At 36.6% G+C, this 27,955-nt stretch overlaps 1 protein-coding gene across 1 annotated transcript in view; it reads left to right on the forward strand.

The window, feature by feature from the left end:
* Positions 1–27,955, forward strand: part of SEC63 (SEC63 homolog, protein translocation regulator) — a 53,327-nt gene that overhangs the window by 18,566 nt on the left and 6,806 nt on the right. The window contains exons 5-17 of the mRNA XM_059468169.1: positions 2,069–2,130; positions 5,732–5,790; positions 6,502–6,552; positions 9,036–9,144; positions 11,579–11,673; positions 14,273–14,405; positions 15,563–15,655; positions 20,367–20,521; positions 22,218–22,365; positions 24,112–24,194; positions 25,796–25,855; positions 26,083–26,241; positions 27,122–27,280. Coding sequence (XP_059324152.1) covers positions 2,069–2,130; positions 5,732–5,790; positions 6,502–6,552; positions 9,036–9,144; positions 11,579–11,673; positions 14,273–14,405; positions 15,563–15,655; positions 20,367–20,521; positions 22,218–22,365; positions 24,112–24,194; positions 25,796–25,855; positions 26,083–26,241; positions 27,122–27,280 — 1,366 coding nt within the window. The remainder of the gene's footprint in view (positions 1–2,068; positions 2,131–5,731; positions 5,791–6,501; positions 6,553–9,035; positions 9,145–11,578; positions 11,674–14,272; positions 14,406–15,562; positions 15,656–20,366; positions 20,522–22,217; positions 22,366–24,111; positions 24,195–25,795; positions 25,856–26,082; positions 26,242–27,121; positions 27,281–27,955) is intronic.

A 27,955-nucleotide genomic window follows, 5' to 3' on the forward strand; every position in this document is an offset into this window, starting at 1 on the left:
CTTTGTGTTAACTTTCATGTCAGCTAGGAAAAGTGTTTCCAGTAGAACACATATTAAATCTTAAAGATGACAAAGAGCAAAATGGGTGTTGTTGTTTTTAACTAACTGACTCTTTTACAGCAGTTTTGAAGTGATGCTTAGAAAATATATTTACTGTTCATTTCACCTGCTGGTAAAGCCAAAGAAAGACAGTACTTTACTGTTCCATCCAGTGAAAAGGATGTTTTCATTCTGAATCTGTTTTCTCTCAGCTTGCCCCTATCCCTTTCCAGTTATGCTTGCCATGCAGTCCTGATTTTTTACTTGGTGACTGTTTGATAATTCCTGTATAGTTCTTAAAAGCTGAGTCCTTGAATCTGCTTTTCCTCTAGAGTATTTTTTGGTCTTATCTCTTACAGCATTTTTATTTATTTAGTGCCTGAGAGATGTCTAATATAAGAATTCGGTATAAAGGAAATCAAAATATACAGGCATTTCAATACACAGTTCAATCACAATACCAGTGGGATTCCCATTACTGGTGTCTCTAATGCACTCACTTCAGGATGCTGATGGGAAGGCATGTGTGGCTTGAAGCCAGCTGGAGCCCATTGTTCTCTACAGAATTCAAGTTGTCTGGTTTTTATACTCTGGTGGACTGAGCCAGGTATTTACTCCCCCCATGCTGATGTCTCAAACTTGAGACATGCATAGCTTTTTATGCACTCAAAGAGAAATGTTTATGCCACTAGTTGATCCCTTCATCTGTTGATGGGTTTCTTTATGTAAAACAAAGGCCACCTTCATGCCCCCTTTGTGCTGAAGTGGAGTCTGCAGCAGCTGTGCTGAGTCACTGTGGTCACAACATGTCACTCTTGCCCATTTCCTCTGAGACTTCTTCAGTTACTGGGGTTTATTGGGTCAGTCACATCATCAGGGAGCCTAGCAAGTGGTGATTTCTGCCTTGAAGTCAGTTGTGTATGTGGTTAACCTTACTGATGGAGATTCCTGTTTGGGAAGAGGTGGGAAGGAGAACCAACACCATGCTCACTTGAGCAGTTTGGAAATGATACTTTTTGCTTAAACACATTTGTATCACTTTGAAACTCTCTTCAGTTGGAAATTCTGGTGTGCCTTTTTGAACTCCTGAAACACGTAAATTATTTGCTTTGCAAGCCAGTCCTCAAACACTTGGTGCTACAGTTTGATACTTCAAACACTGGTGCATGGGCTGTGCAGAGGTATATTATGAGGTAAATAATGGTGAAGTTCCTTAGCCATGATGTCTTGAAAGACTATAAAAGCTGCTCATTTGGCGAGTCTGCTTGGCAACAAATGGGAGACTTTGAAGTGATCAGGGGAGGCCTGACTTCTTCACTGGGTTTGTAATATGAGATAAAATCTTTCATACAGTGAAAGCCAGGTACTCTGTTTTCTAAAGCAGTATTCTTCCTTCTAGTAACAGGGATTCTGTCAATTGCCAAAAAACTGTCACAATTGCCAAAAAACTGTCATTACTGAACAGATACAGAAACTGTAACATTTAGGAGGTGGTGTCTTATTTAATGAGAGAGTAGTAAATTATAAAACTTGGTAGTTCCAGGGAAAAAACCCAACAACAATGAAACACAGGCTGTCAAAGGCTAAAGGTCTAGAATAAGATAAAGGCCCATATGGACTACTTCTGATCAATCTTTTTTATTTACCTCCTTCCAAAAAATAAGATAAATTTCAACCTCTTTTGTTCAAAATTTTCTGTGCTGTAACGTGGCATCAAGAAATATTGTATGCTGATGGGTATGCACTCACTGTCATGAAAGGGAGATGTGATTGTGCCATCTCCTGCATGGGCATCTTCTGTGTCTGATTTCCTGTCAGAGTTCTTAAAGAATTTGCTTGTGTATCAAGGAGGAGTACAGCAGTGTTGTTTCCTATTAGATTTCATACAAAAAAAAAAAATTACCAGAAGCTTTGTAGCTTTCCAAACCACCTCCAAAGGATAATGTGACTGCCAAATTTAAAGTTTCTGTTTGTTAACAGTTTAGAGAAATGTCTTCTGTATTAACTTAATATCTCTTCTTGTAACTAGCTTAACTGATGAAGAGTCACGAAAAAACTGGGAAGAATTTGGTAATCCAGATGGACCACAAGGTAACAATTATTAATGACAGAGGTTCTGTAATCACTGCACATCGAGATGTGTAATATATGATCAGTCAAGAAGCAGTTAGAGCTTTATATGAAAACTTTCTTCTGTGATTAAAGCAACACATCTGACCAATTCTTTGTGAAACTGGCTCTGGGGGGGGTGGCAGGGAAAGGCAAGAAAGTTTGCTTTATACTTCTTGAACTTTTTATTATGGTAAAAAGAGAAGAATTGTTTTAGTCAGCTTCAGTAAAGTATCTAGGGAGACTTGCCAATATTAACGGAGGTATAAGCAAAAAATAGAATACTGCTTATCAGAAACTTGTTGATTTTAAACATTTCTTGGTATTTAATCATAAATACTAGAGATGTGTATTGAAAAATTAACAACTTGCAGTAAACACACTTTAAAATGACGCACATGGGGTTATTGTTTCTGGGCAGGTTGCTACATGAAAATAATCCTGGTGATGGTGTGTTAAAGTTTTACAGCAGGTCATCCAAACAAAATGGATTTAAGACTGAAATTGAATAGTTTTTCCCTCTTTGCAGTTGTGTGAATTGCTTGTAAAACACCTTTGTGATTGCTTAAGTGGCCTACTAAGGAAAAATGTTGCCTATTTCTAGCTGATACTCATTGCAGGCAAAATGGAAATCTGCCATTTGTTAAGGCAAGTTATTCAACATATCTGTGTAGAATGAGTTACAGCCAGACTGGAAATAATAAATGGAATTTGTAACTTAATTCTGAAGTTACAGGATGCTATGAGGGTACTCTGTCATCTGTGCTGTAAATTCTTTTTCTGAATTATATTCACCCAACATAGGACATTAATTTATAAGTTAAAAAAGCCAACCCTAGCCCTTGAACTGGTGTTTCAAAGACATAAAAATCTTCCTCTTCCTTCAAAAAGACATCTTTACCAACTATATATATCACAGTCTGACAAAGGCTAATTTCTAATGGACTAAGAAGGTGAATTGGCTTCTTCAGTCACTGTGTTTTATAGCATAACAGATTTCTATCAGCTCCCAGCTTCTACTGCTTCCTTTGTTTGGCAAGTAAGAAGTCTCTATCCCTCTTGCTACAAAATACAGATAAAGTCTTTCTTCAGAAATGCTGTCACAATATCAGCAAAATGGTGCTATAAATTTTAATAGCTTTGCTAGGACCTTTGTGGATGCTAAATTGTTTTTCACATCCATAAGCTACTCACTTAGTATTGACAAGGCATAAGATTTGAAGTTAGGCAGTTGTGTCAGTGTCCTTAAAAGGGCCTGAAGCTGTGACGTCAAAAGAAAACTCTGCCAAAACTTGAGAAGGCACAAACATCCTTGGTTGGCTTAGTGATTGTATTCACAAACCTAAGAGACTTTGGATTCCCAAAGGGCAAAATGAAATGATTTTTTGGCAGGGTAGCAGCTCGTACTGTGAGCATTAAGCCTCCTGCTCTTCTGAAAACTCTACCTCAGACTTCAGTGGAAGTAGAATTCTCTGCTTTATTTCTAGACCTCTCGTTATTGTTTGAGACATCTGAAGAGTGGGAGAAGTCCCTGAACTTTTCTCTCTCTATTCTCTAACCTTGTTCCACATTAAAATGTGAGACACTTTCTAATTTACTTAAATTCTTCTTCTCTATATTTACAGATCTGTGGTGTAAAACATGTACCCAAGCTATGTACTCTAGTCTTCTCGTTCTGTACAGACAAAGGATGGATACAGTCCCTCATGGAGGGATTTTCTGGGCTGAGATGAAGCACGTCTGGGGTTAGACATGCCCAGCCAAGTTCAATGTGGTACATCCCAGGGAGAGCATTCCTCTCTATCCAGCTGAGGCAGTGTGAGGCCAGAGGCAGGCAAACAAGGGCTTTTCTATTTGCATGCCTTGCTGCTTTACTAAAAGTAAATGCAAAATCACTCAAAGAGTGTTTACAAGCAGGTGAGGGAGATCTGAAGAGTACAAAGACAGTCTACTAAAAGTGCCTTAAGATTAAAGCCTATTTCCCTCTGGTCTTTGTGGGTGCTTCAGCTCAGTGGGCATGAGTGGAGGGCAAGTAGACTCTCAGACCAGAAGAGAAAGAACTTTTTACTGAACTGCTTCTGTTCCTGGCACAATTTAAGGCTACAGTCCTAAAGGTCAAAAATATTGTAATAAACGGAAATTTACTCCCTCAGTAAAACACAGATTTTTAGTAGATTTTTCTAAAAATCCATAATCATTAACAGATTAGAGTCTGGAGATCTTCCTTCTCCAGGGCAAGGCATTTCCTGTAACTTAATGTGGTAAATTCACTGGGTGTCATCTGGTTGAACTCCTAAGGCTGAGGTGTGGTCAGGCTTGTCAGATGTTTGATTGGAGACTCAAGGAATAGTAATTTTCAGCTTAGAGAGGTCACATTAGGCTTGTGGGTAACAACTGTTTATCTGAATTGATGGCTGTCACAGTCTGTTGGAGGTGGCATCAGTGTAGTGCCTAACCAGAGAGATCCTAGCCCATCCTTATTTGAGGCATTGCTCCTCATGGATAACTGGTAGTATTAAAGAAAACATGTTTTTCTTTTAAGCAGGTTCTAGAAGTGTATAAAGTCCTACTTACTTTTCTTTCCCCCACTGGTTTCATGGAACTCTTAGAATTGGGATAGATAATGTTTGCAGAATTTAATTTATTATGTGTCTGAAAAGCTATTTTGTGCTACTCTCTATTCAGATCTGTATACTGGAGATGTTAGAGAATCATATCTTCTGTTTTCTGTAGCCCAAGTTCTTTTGAATTGAAGAGCATTCCTCTTTCTTTCTTGTTGTCATTATAGTGCAAGAGTTCTATTGTCACTACATTGCAAGGGTCCCATATCACTAGAGTTTTGTACCTTCTTGATGCTTTTTGTAGGCAGCTCCTCCAGGCACTGACTCTTCCTTGTCCTTGCAGCAGCAACTGACTCCAGTTCCCATCAACCAACCAACCCACTCTTTTATAACACTCTTGTTATTTGCTACAGCTGTGGCCTGTTAACATCAGGCCTGCTCCTAGTCTTTAGTAATTGGCTCAGCTGCAACTCTTTAGGGGATAAGATTACATTCTCTACCACCTTCATTTAGCCATACTGTATCCCCCTACACTATCTTACCAATCACAGAAATTTGAGCTGACAGAGGGTTTGTGTTTACAGTTTAGAACATTTTCTTAGAGGGACAAGCCAGTAGAACTACCCATAGAAGTAATTAGCTCAGACCATTTTCTTGCAGTTCATTTACTTATTTAACTATATGTATTTAAACTGCTGAAAACTCTGCAATGCAAAACTCACAAATCTTCCAATTTTTTATATATGTGTAAATAAATCTTGCCTATCTATTTCACTGCAATATGTTAAGCTAAAATACTTGGTATTTCAGGTGTTGGATTTAAGTCCTGTTATTGCATACTTGGCGTATTTCTAATTTGTTGCTTGATTTTGCTGTATTTGTTAAAATTTTGCTTATTGAAGTAATAAACATGAGTGGGTTTTTTGTGGGTTGGTGGTTTTTGTTTTTTTTGTTAGACATAATGTGACTTCAAAAATGTTTCTCAGTATTTTCTAGTGAACTTATTTTCTTTCATCCTACAGCTACAAGCTTCGGTATAGCTTTGCCAGCTTGGATTGTGGATCAGAAAAATTCAATTCTGGTGAGTCAGCTTACTTAGCTCAAGATTTTAAGGTGAACTTTCAAGTGTTTTTGAAAAAAAAAAAAGCTTAATACTGCACATTTTCAGTCAAAACACATTAATACTTTGGTCCAAGTGCACATCTTCGAAGCAAATTTCAGGAGCTGTGAGTGTTAGAGTAGCTTAAATCTAACCTTTGAGAGTGAAGTATGAGTATGTTTGGATGCATCTCATTCCAATGACAAAGAGGTTGTACTGTGGTCATCCTTGCTACAAAGTGTGAGATCACTCTTGCAAGGAAACACAGTTAGAGCTGCGTGCTGGATTTCTCTAGTTGCATTTGATTTGCTAGTGATGCTCCAATCACACAGGATCTAAATGTTCTTTCTGTTGTATTTGTTTCTGCAAGGTGTTTTCCTTAACCACTTGATTTCTTTTGATCATCTGTCCACTGCACCATAGTCTTGCTGCCAACTTTTTATTTATTAAAGAAACTGACCTGTGACAGTGTGTGAATCATTTAAACTGATTCATATGTGAATCACATTAAACTGACACTCCTTATTTAAGCCATACCTAGTTATATTACTTGTAAGTTGCTTTTCAGAAATAATTACACTAATATGCAATAAGCTTGTAGTAGTACTTGACTATTTTAAAATGAAGATTCAATAAGAGTGGTATTAAGTAGGCACAGTATCTAATACAGTATGTTTTGTATTTTTTCTGTAGGTGTTGTTTGTATATGGATTAGCATTTATGGTTATTCTTCCAGTTGTTGTGGTAAGTAGTATCTGATATTCTACTCTCTGTAACCAAGTTGTAAAAAAGGCTGTCTTAGAGTTCTCATTCTTAGCTTTCACAGAGAATGCAAGTGAGCTGTTTTTTGAAAGGTGGTGTTTGATTGTGAAAAAAGTGTAGCTGCTGTAGAGTTTCCAGAAAAATGCAGTGCCATGATAGAGAGGAGACTCCAGGGAAAATATTGGCTATCAGAAGAATTGTTATGTAATTTGTCTTGTAGCTTCTTTCTCAAGAAAATTTTTGAGGTGATGAGCTCAAGAGGGTATTCAGTGGTGTTACAGTAAAGACTGAGATGTCTCTAGCTTGTGGTTCTAGAATGATTACTGCAGGTGGAGCAGGTGGTTGATTTGGTTTTTCCTGCCTGCCTTTGTTTAAATAACTTCAGTTTTTATTGATCTTCTGTACACCATGAGATGTCTGCCCTTGACATTGCATTGTGTGAGGAATCGATTGGTAGGTGAGTGTTATTTCAGGGCTTGGGTTTGCCCTAAAGTATTGCTTTTAAACAATTTTTCTTACCCAGTGATTGTGCATTTGGAGTGTGGCATGAAGCAAGACTTAGAAAACTGACACCAAAAGGCCCTCATGTTCTCGAAAAGAAGATTTTAATTTGAAAAAGTGTCCTGAGGTCTTAGCAGCTGCTTGCATCAGTGTGTGCAGAGACTCAAGAGAGACATTATTTCTTCCCTTTGAGTCTTTCTGTGCAATTGGAAATTTAGTTTAGGAGATTAAATGTGCTGGTTTCAACAAATGGTTGAATAAAAAGTCTAAAATCAAGGATGCAAAAATTTTTCATGCCTTTCCTTTTAGGATTCAATTGATGCTTTTTTGTATACAGATACTTTTAGTGACTTACACCAGGTTTATCATAGCTCAAGTGAAAGGAAATAACCTTGCTGTTGGTGCAGACAAATATTCTGAGCACAGAAAAAATTTTTTGCCCCTTCTTGCCCCATACCAGATGTAGACTTGTATGTTCAGACTTGTCACTGTAAATTTCTTTTATAAGTAGTGAAGAGGAATAGTCATTTTTATGGAGCATGTTATTTTATTATTTAATTTGAAAGTAGACATACAAGATAGTTCATGCCTTTAATGGGCCTGTTTCTCTTTCATGAATCAATAAAAAAGGCAAACTTAACTGCAGTGTAGTCATCCTATGTTTGATGGGCATCTAAAATAAAGTAAGGCTACTTCCACCTTTTGAATCCAGATTAATGAAAAAGGACAATAATGATAAGTAGGTCTTTCCAGACTTCCTCTGACCTAAATAATGTCCTGTACATGAGGCAAGAGACAGGAGCTGTATCTGCAGAAACAGTTAGGGCAGCCTTTTTCATGTAGGTTTGGACTGGCTAGGTGCATTTTTCTTCCAATACCCGTACTTGTACAAATATTTGATAGCTGTGAGATTATAATTAATTTTTATACAGAAAAACATTGTAGAAAGCTGTGTAATATACTGTGCCAGCATTCATCTATTCACGGATGAATCAAACCTAATTTATTAAAAAAATTGTTGGAGCCACTCCTTGAGTATTTCCCAAATAATTAAGTAGATTGCAGAATTCTTTCCATAGTGGGGGAATTCACTATTATGAAACTAATAGTAGTAAGCGTCACTTAACTACTTTACTGCTTGTTGCTCTTCACTGATAATAAATTTCACAGTAGATAGAGGAGTATTTTCAATGTGTTTTCTTATGTTAAATGAGCTTTGCTTACAGGGAGGAGTTAATGACCAGATTGCAGTTTATAACCCAGCACACCATTTTTCTGAAAATATATTAGAGAGTACAACCACTGTAGAGTGAGTTCTGTAATTTGAATCACTGGTGTAATGCTAATTAGGCAATTATCGCAGTGTTTCTCTTCTTCTGTCAACCTGAAGGTGTATGGCTTAATTCTGAAAATTTACAGTGAGGGCCCCATGCCACCTCCAGATTCCTCTTCTGAAAAGCATTTTGTGGTCAGGTGACTTAAATCACAGTTTTGCAAATTTTCTCATAGTGAAAGAAATCTCTTTGTTCTTGGTTTGGTCTTGGCCTGCCTAAACTAGATTTGAATGCTGAGTTGCACTGTAAGGAGTTACCACATCATATATAGCAAGTGGTAAATCGAGTGAATTTTCTGTTTAGTGGATTTATTAAAACAACACCAGAAATAAACCAAGCAGTGTATATGTGTGCAGGTGTTTGTGCTGGGGAAAATGTCTCTAGGCTACAGGTCATTTAAAAATGTTTAACATTAGATTTTCTCAGATGAATTTATCAGTGTGCTTTTAAAGTTTGTGTCAGCAAATAGATTTTTGTTCCCCTGTCCTTTTTGAAATTCAGTTCAGCTCAACATACATCATATAAGTTGGGCTGAGTTACCTGGTTGTTGACAGACACGAGGTCATGCAGTATGGCTGTTTTGATGCTTCCTTGTAGCTGACATCAAGCTGTTCCTGTTGAATATTTCAGGGTTCCTGGTGGTACCGATCAATACGATACAGTGGAGATCAGATTCTCATTCGGACAACTCAAATATATACATACTTTGTCTATAAAACCCGGAACATGGACATGAAACGTAAGTGAAAGGCATCTTGAACTGTAGATGTGTTCCTCTGGTAGTGTCAGTCTGCTGACATTAAATTACTTCTATTTTATAGGCCTTAATTAGCTTAAAGTAATGCTTCTGGTTCCTTTAGAGTGTTTTTAAAACTTAATTCTGTTGCAGGTGAAGAATACTCTGTAAAAAGTGAATGTCTGGGAGAGGGAATTGAGATCTATATTTATGTCTATCTATACATGAAAAAAAAAAAAGAAAGAAAAAGTGGTATTGTTTGTTGGGAAAAACATGCTGACCTGCCTGTAGCCCTCAGTGGTCAGTAGGAACCAACCTCTGTGTGTTTTCTTCTCTTAGTGTAATAAAACAGGCTTTGGAATTTTTAGGAGCTTCGTAAAATTTTCGTATGCATAAAGAATGCAACAGCATTTCTTGTTTTTAGATGTTAGAATAGACAGCTAAATTTCTGTTTAAAAAATGCTATCAATTTTATGCTGTTACTTGTTTGTAGCTTTCAATATCCTTTTCTTGTCTACTCCCAGATTTTAAAGGACTTCCCCCCACCATTTTTTTGGGGAAATCTGTAGGTGCACTTTGTTACTGCAAAATTGTATCTTACAGTTTGGGGGCTGGAATGAGCCTGAAGAATTGGCACAGTACTACTTAGTTCTAGATTGAATTTAACCAGATGGCATGCTCAGAGCAATTGAAAAACAGAATAGAGGAACACCCAAAACCTTCTAAAAAAGGGTTCATAAATATATATTTTCTTACTCCTTTCAATTGCACTGTTTTTTTTTTCTTTAAATTTGCTGGAAAATTGCTGAAATCTGCTCTTGATCCATTCTTGTCCTACAGAGCAGAAATGCTTTGCAGATCATCCAAATGGTGTAGGGAATAAGAGTATGGAAAGATGTTACCCTTTTATTCACAGGACACATGGGTTTGTGTGTGAGATTAGTTCAGACTGTTTTATATATATTTTGTCTTATGCTTTTTCTTATCTCCAGCTAGGTGAGAAAAGAGAGAGTAGGTGAGACTTTAGAAGTTTAGGAAGATCACTTTCTTTTTTCAGACTTGTTTTAACAGTAATTTGTTTCATATTGAATCTCATTCAGAACTCAGCTTTGAGGCTTGCCTTGTCCCTCCCAAAGATTGGTTAAAAGGTGAACTCTAGGTTTAAGTGGCCTTATTTAAGGACTTGACACTTTTAGGTAGTTCCAGGATCAGAGGCAGGTCAGTTTTTTCTACTGAGATCTGTTGTGCAGTCTGAATGAAAACTGGGGTGCAGCTGAGGTGGCTTAGACAAACCACACAGTGACCAGGTAAGGCTTTTGCTTGGTTGTGAATTCCACTGTAGTGTGGTATATCAGTGCCAGCAAATGTAATCAAACCAGGCTAGGAAAATGATGAGATAAATCTGCATGACTTGCCTTGTTTTAAGGTATTTTTTCAAGCTTCAGGACAAACAAACTTTCAGAATCTCCTTTCTTGGAGATTTTCAGTTGTTGATTTTAAATAATGGGAAGATATTTATAGTCATCTGAAAGTCTTCAATATGCTGTGCTGAGGAAGTGAATAGATAATTGAGCATGGAAATGAAAATTGATGCTCAGGGAACTTGACTCATTGTTTTTAGTCTGAATTCACTGGGCACTGCAGGTAGGCAAAAATAAATTTGACTTACTCATAAGAGCACTTGCTCAAAATATAGGAAGGAAGCTTGAGTAAAAGAGTTATTTTAATTGGAGCAAATGATTGTGTGAGCTCTCTCTAGTTGTCTGTGGCTGAGGGGTCTGGTGTGTTTGTGAGCAGGAAGCTCACAATGGGACTAAAATATCCAGTTGTCTAGGGCTTTCATTTTAATTACACTACAGAATGTTTTGTGGTAACATGGACTTTTCCTAATCACATTAAGAATAGAGCGGTCCATCATCTTTGTGCAATTTATTTGTAGGATTATTTATTGGACTGCTTTTGTCATAATTACAGTAATTTTTTTGGTGAATTTTCCGTGCTGACTGAGCAGAAAATGGAACTGAAATTTTATCCTTCCTGCCTCCCTCTTCCATACACATTGTGGTACTGCTGCAGGCACGTGGGCTGCTGAGAGGAATGGTTCTGTGAGCATGCAGTAGTCAAACTGCTGTGCAGTGATGTCTGCTAGAACTAATGAAGTCTAATTATGTTCTTTTCAAGACATTAAGTGTCAAATGCTGGACTTCATACCATGCAAAACTGAGCCTTGAATCATCTCTTTTGTTTTGTGCCAGACATTGATTCCTGCCTCCTTGCCCTGTGGGAGTAGTAACTGATCCATTAAGTAGAGGACATGGATATTCATGGTTGTTGGGGGAGGAACAGACATAAGTTTTATGGCTGAAGGTTTTGAAGAAATCAGTTGGTGGCTTAGGATGTTGACATTTTCTTTGTCTGACTCCAATTATCTTTTCAGGGCTTATCATGGTTTTAGCGGGGGCATCTGAATTTGATCCTCAGTACAACAAAGATGCGACGAGCAGACCAGCAGACAACATCCAGATACCTCAGGTCAGTCATGTCCAGAGGTGTTTTAACTGACCCCTTCAAGGGAAGAGGGAGGTGATGCTTCTGGGGGACCAGCTGACAGAATTCAAGTTCTTCAGGCATTAACTTTGTAGTGAGGCAACTTTATCCCTTCAGAAATAGGAGTTAGAAGCTAGACTTGATTTAAACTTTTTTAAAAGAAACGGTAGCATTAATGATGCTAATGCTTATTTTAAATTGAATTGGTTTAGTATATAGGCTGGTGTATTGGACTTTTAGGGAGGGGTAAAGTAAATAGGAAATTAGAGTGTTAATCCTTAAAATTTTTGAGAATTGACATAAAGAGGTGATCACCATTTGATGTTCTTTGAAATTGTTAACACAAATCTGGTTGAGTGCATTGCCAGTAAAATAAAATTATCTGATGTCTGAATTAGTAATGTCTTTAAATGTCATGGAGATTCCTCCATGAATATCTGCTCCCCTCTGGTAGCCTTTTATATTCATTTCCATTCAGTGTTTCCAGTGACATCAGAGATGCCATAAATGCATACTGTGGCAAATAATTTTTACCAGCAGAGTATTAGAAAGTCTTATTTATCAGAAACTAACACTTTGATTTAAGAAGTTTAAAATATAGTATACAAAATGCTTCAATGAAAATGTTTTGAGTTGGCAAAAAAAGGGGGAAATAGTCTCACAGATTTAACCTTTGCATGCACACAGTTGAGTTTTCATGTTTTAAATGTGACCTAAATGTAAGTCAGTCTGTTTTCTTTTACTTAATTGTCTTTGTCTCTTTTACAAATTCGTTATCATGTTGTGGACTTTGAGTAGAAGATGGAATTGCAGTGAAGTGGGGGTTTTCAGCAATGAGAGCAAAAGGCTGGAAAAGACCTTGATCAGTGGTTCTTCACCCATGCTGTTGCCAGCATTGGCATTCTGCAAGGCCTTTTACATTTAATCATTCATTATTTAAAAAGCAGTCAAGCCTTCTGTAACCATATCCTGCTGAGAAGCTGTTCCAGAACTTGCTGTTCTAGTGATTAGGAGTCTTGTTTGTGACCAATTTGTATCCTTGGTTTTTATCATCACTATTCTGGAGTCTGAACTATTCTTGTTGTGTATATCCTTATGCATCTGTAGACACAAGCAATAGCCCATTAGTCGTCTTTTTGTCTTTGTTTTGCTAAACTAGAAAAACTGCTGTCTTTCATTCCTCTCTTTTCCAAAAGGCTCATTTTGCTTCTCCTGCTGTGTACTGAACAGGGTACTGTTCCCAGCCGATAGATTTCTAAATTTTACATTATTTTTTATCTGCTTAGAATTGTGCACAGCATTCTGTGTTAAGTCTTAACAGTGCCTTAGTTGGTGGCACTACTGTTCCTGTATTTCTGCAGGGAATGACTTTCAGCATAATCTTTTCTACAGCTGTTTTATATGGTGGTTTAGTACAACTAGAGGGGGATCAGTAAGTTTTCAGAATTTCCCCATCTTTGTTTTCCAGCTAACAGGTTCCCATCTTCGAGCTGCTGTTCTTGTTAGCATGCAAATGCATGACTTTGCATTTTATGACATTTTGTTCCCTTTCTAAAGGTCCGGTACTCAGTGTCATCTGTGTTTTTTTCTGACTTTATGGCAGAACAATTTACTGAAGCATCAACACAGAAGGGTATTGCTAATAATTTCTGCTAGTGTATCCTGCTTTTGGGGCCATGATCATTGTTCCAATTTTTCACAGAATTCTCTTTTTTAAGTTTTACTGCTCTTGATCCAGGGTTACACCAGGATGTGCTCATAAGAAGCTTCTTGCAAGTTTCTTATAAGCACAGAGTCAGATCTTTTTTTCAAGTGTGGGGAAAGACTGGTCAAAGACTTTTTTCAAGTGTGGGGAAAGACTGATTGGTGTAGCTTAGCTGTTGATACCCAAAGTTCTCTTTTTGTCTTGAGATTTTGGAATTTTTGAGCTTAAAAAGTGAAGCTTCTGGGCCATGTACTAATGCTACTTTATCTGAGCTACTGTTACTCAGACCTTGCACTGAGGGTCTTGGCCCTGTGGGGAACAGGAAAGGTCATCCTGAGTAAAGAACACTGTGCTTTTTTCAAGATGGTGTGGTTTATAAAGAAGTTAAAGTACTTGATATTCAGCCTACCAGGGATTTCAGGCTTGTAAACCTCCTCTCTGTTTTACCTGAAATTATTCCTAGGGAAGTTTGCTGTGTCTTAGATGGGGGAAAGGTCTCGAGGTGATGCTGTTGCTTGTGCATATTAAGTTCAATGCCTTAGAAATATGGTGGAATCTAGTAAACCTTGGCAATAAAATCAGATATTAGAAATATTTATCTGTCAATACAAATTTACTTAATACTACATAAGACAAATTTATTGCATGCAAATCTTTGCAACCACCCCTTTGCACATTGAAAAAAGATTTAAAAAGACACTTTTAAACTTTGAGCTGGGTTTTGAATAAAAATGGCTAATGTTCATCTCTACAGAAATTTCCAAGGAAAAGTTACTTAAACTATTGCTTTTGTGAGCATGCTTTTTTTCCCTTGTGAACTCTTCTCCTGTATTTGCTTGTATTTTGCAATAAAATAGCTGTTTAACTGTTTTATTTTAGCTAATCAGAGAAATTGGTGGCATAAACTTAAAGAAGAATGAGCCTCCTCTCACCTACCCTTACAGTCTGAAAGCCAGAGTTCTGCTGTTGACCCATCTTGCCCGGATGCAAGTTCCTGAGGTTCTTGAAGAAGGTAATGGCTTCTCCCCTAATTGGATTTTACTGGAAACAGAGCAAGGTGCTGCATTGTTATTATGATGCAAACATTGCTGAATGCTGCAGTACTTTTGATTCTTGTCCTATAAAGAGTTGATTGGATCTCTGCTCAATAGTCTCTATGCAAGCCGCTTAGTTTTTCGACTTTAACGACCCTTTAGAGCATTTACTTAGCATTTCCTCACTCTCCTGGCAGCCCTGCAATACTGATATTTTACTCTTTAAAGCTTTTGGCTGCAAATATAGCTTAGATAAATTGTTTTTGATTTTTGTAATAGAATAAAAAATTAAACATGAAGTATATTTGCTTTTCAGAGCAAAGAAATCCAAGATCTTGCTCTCTATAGCATTTCCATGTGTATTTATTTTTGGAGGTTTTTAGCCCACTCTATGAAGTAAAGATGACAAGATTAGAACTTTAAATATCAGTTACCTGTGAGCTTTGGTGTGTGTTTTGGAATTTTTAATACTTTTAAATATTGAAACCAAAATGTTTCTAAATGCATTTCTTAAGTTTCATCCATGAAAGCCATAGTTCTAGGCTGACCAGCAAAGCTCAGATGTTCTACATTTTAATGGAAATTAAAAAAAAAAACAAACACAAAGCAACAAACCAGGGAAAATGCTTTGCTTCAAATTTTTCAGTTCCTTTTAGAAGAAAAATAACCAGTTTTTAAAAGTCATGAAAAAGATGTAATCTTTCTTTTCCTTAGTTACTGTTTGTATGTAGAATTTCACAGAACTGCATTCAAAAAAAGTTGATACATTGCAAATAATGCTTTTGCAAAACTGGTGTTTCACTTAAAATTAAAAATCCTGGTTTTAACCTGTGATTACCTAAAGAATGTGATTTTTAATATGACTGGTAAATTGTCTATGTCATCCTGTTCTTTTTAGATGGATCTAATAAATTCTGTTTCATTTGGTGTGGGAGCTGGTATACAAAATTTGTTTCCTCTTAGCACATTCATTTTCCTAGTTTTTTTAAATATGTCAGTGAGAATAAAGTGGCATTTTTCACAATACAAGAATGAATAGCAGTGAAGACCATGCCATTAAATGATCCTGTTCATGTAAACTGATTGTTTTTCCCAAAAGTAGTACAGCATAATTGCAGCCAGTTGTATCTTGCAGATCAGCAGTTTATCCTTAAGAAGAGTCCTGCACTACTTCAAGAAATGATTAATGTGATCTGCCAACTAATAATAATGGCTCGAAGCAGGGAAGGTAAGAAAAGAAACTGTATAATTAAAACCAGTAAATATGTTTTTTCACTGTGATAATTCATCAAGTCTTTGGTTCTTGTGGGAGACTTAACCTGTGATATTTAGAAATGCCTAAATGTACTGCTGCTCTTTTTGTAATGAGAGAGTTCTCTATTTTGAGGATTGAAATGCTGCTGCCGCTGCTGCCAAGCTCTGCTCTGAAATCCTGAGTCTGTGTCCTGCCTGTAATTTTTGCAATTGAAGTTTCTCCTTAACTGCAATTGAAAACCTTTTCTTGGAGATGTGGTTCATTTTCAGTAGCAAAGCATTTAGTGTAAGACTTGTGTTCTTTCCATTTGCACTTCTACAATTTTTTCTCTCCTCTTATGAGTGCCTCTTGTTTTTTAGATCATTTCTTTGCCATTATTTCTTTGTATTTCGCTCATATTTCTCCATATCACAATTCTATGTTCTTTAGCCTGCTATGTAGTTTTATTCTGAAGTTGTAGGGGCAGGTGCTTAGCTGTATGTCTTGCCGTAGAAATTATAATTTAATTGAAATATAATATTTAAGCTTTTTTTTTCCACTGTAAACAGGCAGTTACTCTCAGAAGATGGTTCCTTGCAGTGTAAGGAAGCAAAGACTTGGATATCACTACTTTTTTTGCACCAAACATAATCAAGACATTTTTTATGTCAAACTGGTCACTGTTTTTTTTATTACCAAACAGTAATTACTGGTTGATCTTCACTAGACTAAAACTCCTTTAATGAGCATTGATAGCGTCCTAGTAAGAATGGTTTTGGGAAAGATAAGTGGTGCTGAAAGTTGTGCTCCATAACAAAGGGGATGTGAGCAGATAAGGATGTTGTGTGCTAGTTTGGATTATTTTTTCTTTAAATTTGGATAGTGTTTGATAAAAAAATACCTGAACCTCTGTGGTACTGTAAAGTACTTCAAAGCTCTGAAATATACATTTTTAGATGGCCTATGTATATATTAGTCAACTAGCAAATAGTTGTTTTCTCTTGTGAAAAATGAAACCAAAATAACACAGGCAGAAGCTTTTTTTATGCGACAGAACTGGAAGTCTTTGAAAAATGAGAAACACACATAGTTCTTCTTGTAAAAGCTGAAATAAGACACTGAACAGAGTGCATTATATACTTTGCAACCTAAATGACCTTCAGGTAGCTGTATTGTTTTCCTCTAGTTCTGAATATACACAGAGATACTTTCTTAATTTGACAGTAAAATAAATATTTATAGATGCATTGTTCTTAATAAGTTGCTTTCAATTTCCCAGAACTTTAGAATCCAAACTTAAATTAAAATAAAAGGAAGGAGACAGTATTTTGAAATACAGTGGTGTAAACTAATTTTCTATTAGCACGTGAAATGGTTATTTATAAACCAAATCTGAACAACCTCTACCACTAATTTCCAGGGATTATTATTATCTCTTCCGGCCTCAATCAGTTTGTGAAAGCTGAAGAGAATTTATATCTATCATTATGTACAGTAGAAATTATTTCCCTAGATACAGGAAAAAAGTAGGTATGTATCATAGGTATAGTTGAGGACTTGTCTGGTGTTTCTCTAACAGCTTTTCTTAAAATTATTTCCAAAGTTTGAAAGTGGTGGTAGCCAGAAATTTGTACCAAACAATCTAGCGTTTCCTCGTGCTTCCGTGCCAGTGCTCTCAGCACATGGTGTTAAAGAGAAGGTGGTACCCAACAGTCTTTGGTCTAAAGTGAAGTCACTGCTTTTACAACTTACTGTTTATTTAGCAAATCTAATGCATTGACCCTGTTTTTGATGGCTGTGCCTGTAGAGAGAACTGTGTTGCCCTGGGAAAGAACTGGAAAATGTAAAGGTGGAATTGGTTTGGTTTTGTGTTGTGTTTTTTTAAGATGAATAAAATTGAACTTAGGTATTGAAATTTTTAAGAAAGTGCTTTGCTTGAGTTTATATTTGTCACCATAATTTTAAGTGACTTAAAGCTTAACTGCAGTTGGTTTTGGGGCTAGTTCTAATTTTCACTTGGATCTAATTTGACACAGTACATAAAAGGATCACATGCTCCAATTAGTCATAGATTTTCAGCAGTCCTGGCTCTATGAATGTACAAAGGCAATGACATGTGTTAATACTATCTAAAGAAATATTTTGGGGACAAATCATACTTTGTGAAACCTAAATTGATAGTGGCATGTGAAGTCTCATTTTATGCTGCATTCCTGTCTTTCAAATATTCTGAAATGTTTTTGTTACTGTTAGGAGCTCAAAAATGTCTGCAGCAATTTATGCCTACCTTATAATCAGGTCTTTTGGAGAAAGACGCTTGATTGGAATCTTCTTGAGCTTGGCACTTGGCTTTGCTTTGTGGCATCCATTGCTTGCATCCATTGTTCTGTGGCTATTTAGCTGATACCTGAGAACCAGCAGGTGTAAATTATTTTCATGGCTTCCTTGAGATCATCCTTAACTATGATTCGTAGATAGCTGCCTTGCCAAGTGAGGTGTTTGCTGCCAAAAACATGGGATGTGCTCCAGTGTCTGCAGAAGTTAGGCATGTGTTCAGCTGTCCAGTCAAAGCACATTCCTTAATTCAGGTTGGAAGCCGCAGTGTAATGAAGAGGTTGTGGCTTAACCCAGTTGTATGCCAGTCCTTGCCAAGCAACTAAAATTTGCATTTACATTTGGGATTGACTACTTCAATGTCATATGGTGGGTTGAAACAGAAAGAGGGTGGTTTTGGATAAGAAACACTGCTTGTGAGGGTGGGGAGGCAGAGAAGCTTTGGATGCCCCATCCTTGGAAGTATTCAAGGCTAGTTTGAGCAACTTGGTCTAGTGGAAAGTGTCCCTACCCAAGGCAGAGGGTTGGAACTAGATGATATTTGAGGTCAATGCAAATTATTCTATGATTCTTTATTTTTGGTCAATTTAATAACCTTATATTAAAGGTCATCTTGCATTGTGCAGTTTGACAATCAGAAGCTGTCAAAACAGGTGCAGCAATGGCATTAATTTTATGGTAGGAGCATTTGCGGGATGTTAAAAGCTATGATGTCCTCAAGTCCACTCTCAGGGAACATAAAGACCTGTGTTCTTCTCAGGAAACCAAGATCATACTTTCCAACTTTAAAATATTTTTCTACTGTCATATGGATGATGAGTCAATCCTTTAAAAAAGAGAATATTTTCTACTCTGACTAGTGCTCTGTAGTCTCAAAGCTCTAGGTGAATTTCCTGCAAAAGACAGTTTGTCAGAGATTATTTAGGATTCTTTTATTGACTTGATTTGCAGTGTGTTTTTTTTAACTTAAAAAAAAATCCTGTGACTTTCCTTAGCAGCAGCAGCCAAAAAAATTACAGGAGAAGTGGAAGCTGAGTAAGATGGAAAGTAAATGTAGTGTTACTTGGTTGGGACATTAATCTTTCCATTACTATTTTTTTTTTAAAGGTCAGAGTTACATCTTTCTTAGTTACCTCTGTGTGTAGCCAGGTAGTTCCATTTTTATGTTATATTTCTCTTTGCATTGCATATAATTGTCACACGTCCTTCCGTGTAATTTGATTTGAGAGCTGATGATATTTATAGCTTGGTGTAATTTGTAGCTAGGTATAATTAGTGAAGAAAGACAATTTGAAGAGCAGAGGGGCAGCTGAAGCAGAGGGAATAGTGATCTACCATGTGCAGTTACTATGCCCTCATAGCTAAGAAATCTGCAGCAAGATAAGAAGTGAAATGAAATGAATTCTCTAAACAGGGTTTATGAGAAGTTTTACTTATGAATGAATGATTCGGCTGGACTTGATGATCTTATAGGTCTCTTCCAGTCTTGAACTTCTGTGATTCTGTGATTGTCATACAAAGTTATATTGCAGTTTGTGTCTGCTTTGCTTTTTCATTTCTTTGCAGATGTGTTTAGTATTAATAATTGCTAAGTGGGTTGTTTTGGTTTTTTTTTTTTGTTTTCTTTTGCTCTGTTCTGGTTAAGACTTATTTCTCCTTGTCTCCTTTATAATAATTTTAATTATGAGTGTAGGTCTTTTTGTACATTAAAATATGAAAAAAATTATAGGTAATTTCTATAAGAAAAGTCAAATAGACACCCCTTTTAACCAGTAAGTTTATTTATAAATAAGTCATGCATTTGATATTTTTACAGCTCTCCTTACTGCCTTCTAACATAATAAAATACACTCTGCTTAGCTTCAATTATAAATATAGTTTTCTTCTTGCATGTGATAGGCTGCTACCTATATGCTCGTTTCTCAAGATGGAAATATTATAAATAATGTATTGTAAAAGATTAATATTTCATGATAAGTTATAATAAATGATACATTAAACATGTTATACACACACATACATAAAACATACAAATATAAAATAAGTTTGTTTTGATGCTGCATTTTTTAAAACTGAATTGGTGAAATTTTTGTCTGTAGTAGTTACATAGATACATTGCGCAGTTGTTCCTTCAGACAATGTTAGTGTTCAGCTGTGACATCCTAAATAGAGGGAGGAAAATGTCTGCTGTTCTGTGTGGCTGGAGTGAGAGTAAAAAGTCTGCCTAGTTAATTATACTGAACATTTTAAGATGTCTCTTTCTTTTGCTTGGAGGACTGGAAGTAAGTTTTTCTGTAATACAAGTATACATTAGAAAAGTATAAGAAGAAAAAAAATTAAAAATTATGTTGTTTGTTTCATTCTCCCCAAGAAAGGGAGTTCCGTGCTCCATCTTTGGGATCTTTGGAAAATTGTATGAAGCTTTCCCAGATGACAGTCCAGGGACTTCAACAGTTCAAGTCTCCCCTTTTACAGCTGCCTCACATTGAAGAGGACAATCTGAGAAGAGTTTCCAATCATAAAAAGGTATAAAAATAAAAATGATACTTGGTAACCTCTTAAGATGCTATATGCTACTTCTTTTACCTATTTGTGGCTAAGGAAGCAAGGCCATCAATTAACTAAGAGAATAAAAATATATTTATTTTTAAGGAAGTCAGTACAATCCTTCCTATTTGTTCTGCCTGCTTTTGGTTTTTCAAAAGTCCATCTCAATTACGAGGTGGGAATTAGGATCAGAGATCTGTTAATATCTATTTAATACTCTTCCAGAATGTGTCTAGAATATCCTACTGGGACTTTTTTTTTCTGGGGGGGAGGGGGCTTGTTTGACTTTACATTGTTCTTAATGTACTTTGGTAGAAAATATATTTGGAAGCTTTTATGAACAGAGGAGTTCATAAAAGAAAAAAAAAATTACTGTGGGAGGCATTTCAGGTTTTGTGATCCTTTGTGTGAAAAAGTGTGTCTTATAAAGCTTTTGCTACATAATGGAGTTGGGTAAGTAGAATTTAGGGATGAAAAAGAATAGTCTTGTCTCAATATCTGCGTGTGTTTCTTCACTCTGTTTCACCAATTGTCTCTGCATTTCAACCTGCTTGAGTCTAGTGTATCTTCTGGTAATGCCAGTAACAGTTAGAAACAGCCTCTTGCTTTTACTACAATCTTGACTTTTCTGATACTTTTATCACAGTGGTTAATTTGGATGAATCTTGAAAATATTTTTTTTATCTGATGGAATTTTTGTTTCACTTTAACTACAGCCTTAGGGGGTGTTTAAATGCTTCTGTGTTAGTGTCAAGACTAAGAATTCTTAGGTATTGCATTTTTTTAATCCTCTCTGAAGATGCTTGTTCATGAAATATTCAAGTAGTCATATCCTTTGGATGAAGTAAAAGATTCTCTTATAGGTATCATTAAAGACTTACTTTTTAAATCCAGTCTTAAACTACGGGGAACAGATGAGGAAGTAAGCATTTTTAGATGTATTTTTTGACATGTGCATTGTAGCTAAGTGAAAAACAAATAATTTGACTGTGTTATAATCCCACCTCTGTTTGCTGTGAAAGAGGGGGGAAATCCCAGTTTTTCAGGCTAGTTTCACAGGATCACATGCGTTGAGTTCTTCAAAAATACGCTGCTCTAGATTGGCAGTATGATCAGTCTACCTGGATGCATGAAATTGTTTTTTAGTAAAGTACATGCATTTATAATGGTGAGGTAATAATTTGTGTTTGTTTTAGCCTTTTAGCTCTGCTCTGCAAATCTTAGAAGGAGTGGATTTAGATTTGTTGGCAGTTCAGTACAAAAAAACCCCTAAACTTGTATTTGGTTGATACTGCTAATGTAAATCTGAAAGCACTGAGGTATTCTACCTAAATAAAACCCCCTATTAGTGAGATTTCTTAGCTCTAGTTTCTGAAAAACCTGGCTGAAGTAACAATTTTATAAGAAACTATAAAGGACCATTTCTAAGGGGTGACATACTGAGGAACACACCAGTGTTCAAAGCAGTTCTGTTTAGTAGGTTTGACTGCAGCCTCTTTGGTTTATTGTTTCTTGAAACATATGCTTGCTAGTTTCCAAAGTGTAGGGTTTTTTATAAGAACAAATGTAATGGTGTGCATGTATTAGTAATGTGGGGACAGTCATGTATTATGAAGAGCTGATTTGTGGGCTGTGTTCTGTACTACCATGGGACTTCCTTTCTTCTTTTTTTCAGTATAAAATCAAAAGTATTCAGGATTTGGTGAGTTTGAAAGGCTCAGATCGCCGCAATTTACTGCACTTTCTAGAAGATAAGAAATATGAAGAAGTTATGGCTGTCCTTGGCAGCTTTCCATATGTCACTATGGATATAAAACCACAGGGTGAGTGGGAGGTCCCTTTGTTCTGTGTATGTCAATCTTCTGACATTTTGATAGTCTGCTGGCAGTAAGCTTTTGGAGTAAGCTGAAACACAACTCACTGCTATCGATGTGACCTGGAAATTACATACTTCTTTGGAGTATGGGTTCTTGTACATGGGAGTTACAGTCTGAGGAGATAAAATACATTGAAACATTCCATGTATTCCCAAGCCAGCAGTAGTTTCTCATACAGGAGCTTAGCTGAAGTTTTGTCTTTCAGTTTTAATATTTCATGAGTGATGTGGAATTTTGGTTGAAATACCACTTTTATTAGCTATCTTAAACAGTTACAGTTATTCCAGAATTTATGCTCAGCTTTCCTCAGCAAACAGGTTCCTTTCCTCAGCATTTGTGAGGTTCCTCTGGGGTTCCTTTGTGATAATCCTGGTTTTTATATCTGGCAGAATTTGTCCAAGCTATGCTTAGCTACGTTTTGTGTGCACTATTTCAGTGAATGTATAATGCTCTTTTCTCTGAAGATTTGGGATATTGTAAGCAATTCCTGTTAGACAGACTTTGCAGTGGGAACTGAATGGGTTCTGCAGTCTCCTTTTTTTTGTGGAAGATTAGTGCTAGTAAATGTGTGATATTTGAAAGTCTGTTCTAATTCTGGTTTATATTTTCATTGTGGTAGCAATGATTGCATTCAAAATGTGATATGCTTTGTTTGGGGAGCCTGATTGTAATTTGGCTTATGTGTAGTCCCCTCTGAGAAGCAAATGTTAGAAGTATCTGTTAAGGAAGCAAATGTCTGCTTATTTTGGTGTTTCTGAATGTTATTTGTGTTGTTTATTTTTTTAACAAACAAACAGAAAATGGTATGTTATTGTAGTTTAGGTTTGTATACAGTCTTGTTAATCTGCTTAAAATTCAATCTTGAAGTACCTCCCCATATTTTGACCAATGTTTTCCTGCCTGTACTTTTCATTTGTCACACAGCTCCACTCAAGTGTGGTGTAAAGGATTAAACTGTGCAGATGCTTTTCTGTTTAGCTCAGTATTGCCATTATATGAAATATATATCTGAGACAACTGAATAGTAAAACTGCTTTCACAGGGAGGGAGTAGAGGTGAATAAATAAAATGTCTACACCGGAATAAAACTCTATTCCTCTCCTACCTGAGACATTCTCCATTTTATAGGTTGGAGGTATAAACTCCTCAGTGGCTCCCCTGTGGGGTTTGTTTAATGTTTCAGTTAAACTAATCATTGCTGTTCCTTTATTTTCCTTTGCCTTCTCCTTAAAAAATAATTAAATGCATGATTGTTAATGTGGCATTGAAATTGAGTTGTTAATAATATGAAAGTCAGGAAAATGAAAATTATGATTCCCAGAACAAATATAACAGGGTCCCTCTGGTCATGTGTGATATTTCATGTTTCTGAAGTTTTATGCTTTAATATATAATGCACAATATTACAGGGTTATGGTTCCCACAGCAGCCATAACTTTGAATTTTCCAACTTTCATGCAATTAAAATTTCAAACTCATTGTTGCAGTTTTATAGGTTGCTGAATTACCAGCTCTCATTCTGATAGTATAGTTGAAGTTGTAAGAGACTTATTAAATAATACTTTTAAGATATTTTTTGTTAAAAATTCTGGAATTTGAATGCTTACATTTAGAAGTAGCAGAAGCAATGTTTAATGGAGAAAAAGTCTCTAAGGAAGTCTAATAGTTGTATTGTTTTTCTTTTTGCACTAGTTTTGGATGATGAAGACAGCAACAACATCACAGTAGGCTCTCTTGTCACTGTTCTGGTCACACTAACAAGGCAGACCATGGCAGTAAGTATTAAGAATACTTGTCCTTTCATGGTAGCTGTGGGTGTGCACTAGTAAAAAGGCATTTCTGCTTGTTTTGTAAACATAACTGTGAGGTTAAGATTTGAAATTGAGAACTTGTGCTCTTAATCCGTCCTTATGGTCTTGTTTCTGAATAAGAAAGTTTTCCTGGAATAAAATCAAAGTTCAGTCTGACCCATTGCAGTTGTCTAGGGAACGGTAAAAGAATACGGCAAGTGATACTGCTCTGAGGTTTGTAAACAACAGGAAAAGAGGCATTCAGAAACTTGGTTCTTGAACTAAAATAAAATATCCACTCAAGTCCTCAGGACAGTGTTTGATTTTGCTTTATATGGGCTCATAATGTTACAAATCTTGGGTTACATTTCTTGGGTGTTTTAGAAAGAATGCAGTCCAGCAGAATGCAGAATATGCGTAACTTAATATAAAGGGGGTACACCAGTGTCACATGAACAGTGTGGCATAACCAAAACAATACTATACCCTAGCAGTTAAACTTCTGACTTGTGCCTGTTTTCAAGCTTAAAATGCATTAATGGCTTTCTTTGAACAAAAAAGTTTAATACACAGAACCTAAACAAGCTTTGACACATCAAAGACTACAATGTCAATTTTTGCATCTGTACTAATGATGTAATAGTCTAAGTAAACAGAAGGTCTGAGTTACACCTCTAAGTTACACAAGCTTGAGTATTGCAGGTGAGATCAGACTATTGAAGCCAGTTCAGCAGAAAATCTGTATATATGAGATCCATGTGCTTATGCTATGGGTGCAGTAGGTAGAAAGTAAAAGCACTGTATCACTATGCTGGAATTGCAAAAAGGAAATGGCAAAGGAAACTGAAAATTATGAGGATATTGAACTGTGCTTAGAAACTAAAATGTCTAACAGCATATAGAAGATTCATTTAAGATGCTTCCTGTGTGACCTCCTCTAGGCAGTCTGGCATAGAAACACATGACTGTAAAAGAGGAACCAGTATGATGCATGTTTTTTGTGGTGGTATTTCTCATTTGCTATCTTTATATACAACAGCTCCTTGTGACTATTTTGTTTGGGTGGGTTTTTTTTAATGGCATATATTATATTTTGAAGAAAGAAATGCCAATAAAAAATCCATTTACAGAGAGGTGTCTCAGTCTACAGTATACTAACATTGTGTTGTGTCTTAACATTTCACATTTCTGGTTTGATTTGTTCTGTGTTCCTGAGTAGCAGAGCAGCTGTTGAAGTTTTTAATGCTGTGACAACTGGAGCAGAATTAGCATTTTACTACTGCTTGCTTTTGTGATCTAGGATTTCTGTGCTTTATAAAACAAGTAGATTCTTTGGAACAAGGTGACATGTTGCTATTAAATTTCTTTATAATACAAGTGATGGAAAAATCTGAGACCAAATGTTTGAACTAGTGTTTAATTTTGATCTGTTAATCCCCTGTTGTGTCTGTCACTGATAAAAGAATTTGCCATGAGTAAAATATTCAGACCTGATTAAGGTGATTTAGTTTAAGTTCAAATATGAAATCATAATTTGCTCTTGGTACAGAGAGGCATTAGTAGTTTTCACATTTTTCTCTAACCAGGAAGTGTTTGAAAAGGAACAGTCTATATGTGCAGCAGAAGAGCAACCAGCAGAAGATGGGGTAAGTGAAGAGTGAATGTTCCTTTTGCTAATTAAAGAGAACTTTCTTTCCGATCTTGAATTGCTAATTTTGCACTTCTCAAGCAAAGTTTTTTCCAGAAATGCCTACTGAAGTGTCCTTTGAACTGTGCTTTGTAATTTTGGTTCTCAGCTTAAAACACTTAAAGTACAGTTGAATGACTGAAATTTTATGAACAGAATAAATATTTTAATACTGCTTTCCTGCAGCAAGGAGATGCCAGCAAATCTAAGAGCAAAGGATGGCAACAAAAGAATAAAGGAACCAAGAAAGCTTCAAAGTCAAAGAAAAAGAAGCCATTGAAAAAGAAACCGGTGCCACCTTCATTGCCACCACAGAAACAGCAGAAGCAAAAACAAGCTAATGGGGTAGCTCATAGATTCAATGATATTTATAATTTTATTCAGTTTGTCACTTGTAATCTGATGGAGGGTTTTGTATCTGTCTCTTCCGTTTCAGTTTGTGCTTTTGTGAAGTGTGTCTTCTAAAATAGCATTTGTTTTCTCTACATTTAACAGTTACTAGTGAAGTCATCAGGGAATCACCATGGTAATGTTTGCAGTGGCCACTGAAAGTTCTGCTCAAATATTTTAAAAATGTGGCTTCATAGTCTCTTCTTACTCTTTGTTCTTGTTATGCTGCCTTCTTGGAGGTGAATTGTTCTGTAACTTCTACTTTTTCTTTAAAGATGAAAACTGAAATGAGACTTTGTTCTGGTAAATTAAGTCGCTTTAGTAACTTTATGCTCCCGCCTGCATGGTGTTTTCTCCACCTCTTGGGCTATGTTGTAGGTACTTTTTTAAGTTGTCTGTAAATTTTCTTGAGACTTCATGAAATGCAGTCCCGGAGTTGTAGAATGGTTTGGGTTGAAAGATCATTTGGCTTAAAGAGCCTTTAGCTCCAACCCCTCGCCGTGGGCAGGGGTGCCACTCACTAGATGAGTTTGCCCAGGGCCCCACCCAGTCTGGCCTTGAGCACTTGCAGAGATGGGACATCCAGTCCGGGAATCAAATACTGGTTTTTCCTATTCCTGTTGGGAGAGCCAAATGGAGAAGGAAAATGGCTTCTGTCCTCCTCTTGGTGGATGAGGTGGAAAGGATTAATGTTCACTGTAGACATAACTGTGACACAAGAAGCGCGTAGCTCGTGCAGCCCAGGCTTAAGGCAGGCACTGTGAATTCTGTGTACTACAGTCATGCAGACAAACTAAGTTAGAGGTGTTGGGTGCTTGTTTTTCTTTCCCATTAGGAAGTCGTCGTGAAGGAAGAGGAGGAGGAGGTCTCTGATAAAGGAAGTGAATCTGAAGAAGAAGAAACAAACAGAGACTCTCAAAGTGAAAAAGATGATGGGAGTGACAGAGACTCTGACAGAGATCAAGATGAGAAGCAAAACAAAGATGATGAAGCTGTAAGCCTTACTTTTTCTTGAAGGGTAATGTTGCCTCTGGGGTTGAGAGAAAATTCATTTTAATCCTCTAGCATCCCCTCAGGCTAGTCAACACTAGGATGAAGGAGTAATACTGGTTCTCCAGAGGTTTTCAGACCTCTGGTATAAGAGCTTTGTCATTGCAAGTTTGTTCCAGACTGAGTAGCAGAGAGTCTTTTCAGCATGGTCAGAAAATTTAGAAATGACTTGAGAAAATGGCTAAACTTCAGGAGAAAAAATATTTCTTTTAGCTTCATTTGATTACTGTCTGCTGCAGATTTGTGACTTAGTCTCTTCTTTGAAATGTGTTCTTTACAGGCAGTGGCTGTTGCATGCTGCACAGTACATACTGAGCATGCAGTTGTTGAGCAAACTTGTACAGGTGCTTACTAAACGCTGGTAACTGTCAGGTTATGTGTCTGAAACTGTAATAGTGTAACAGAGAGTGAAACATCGTGGTGGCAGATGATTCCTGCACCACAAGTCTTACAGTAAAAGACTTGAGTGACAGCTGAATGACCTGTGCAGGGTGAGATTAGGCTTCTGATAGGAAAGGAATCATCAAACTTGTAATCAAAACTCCTATGGCTGAGGTAGAGAGTGTTTAGAGGTAGTGTTGTAGAACTGAATTTTGAAGAATGTGTGCAAACCCCACAG

This window comes from Ammospiza nelsoni, chromosome 3 (genome assembly GCF_027579445.1).
Source record: "Ammospiza nelsoni isolate bAmmNel1 chromosome 3, bAmmNel1.pri, whole genome shotgun sequence".
NCBI classification, from domain to species: domain Eukaryota; kingdom Metazoa; phylum Chordata; class Aves; order Passeriformes; family Passerellidae; genus Ammospiza; species Ammospiza nelsoni.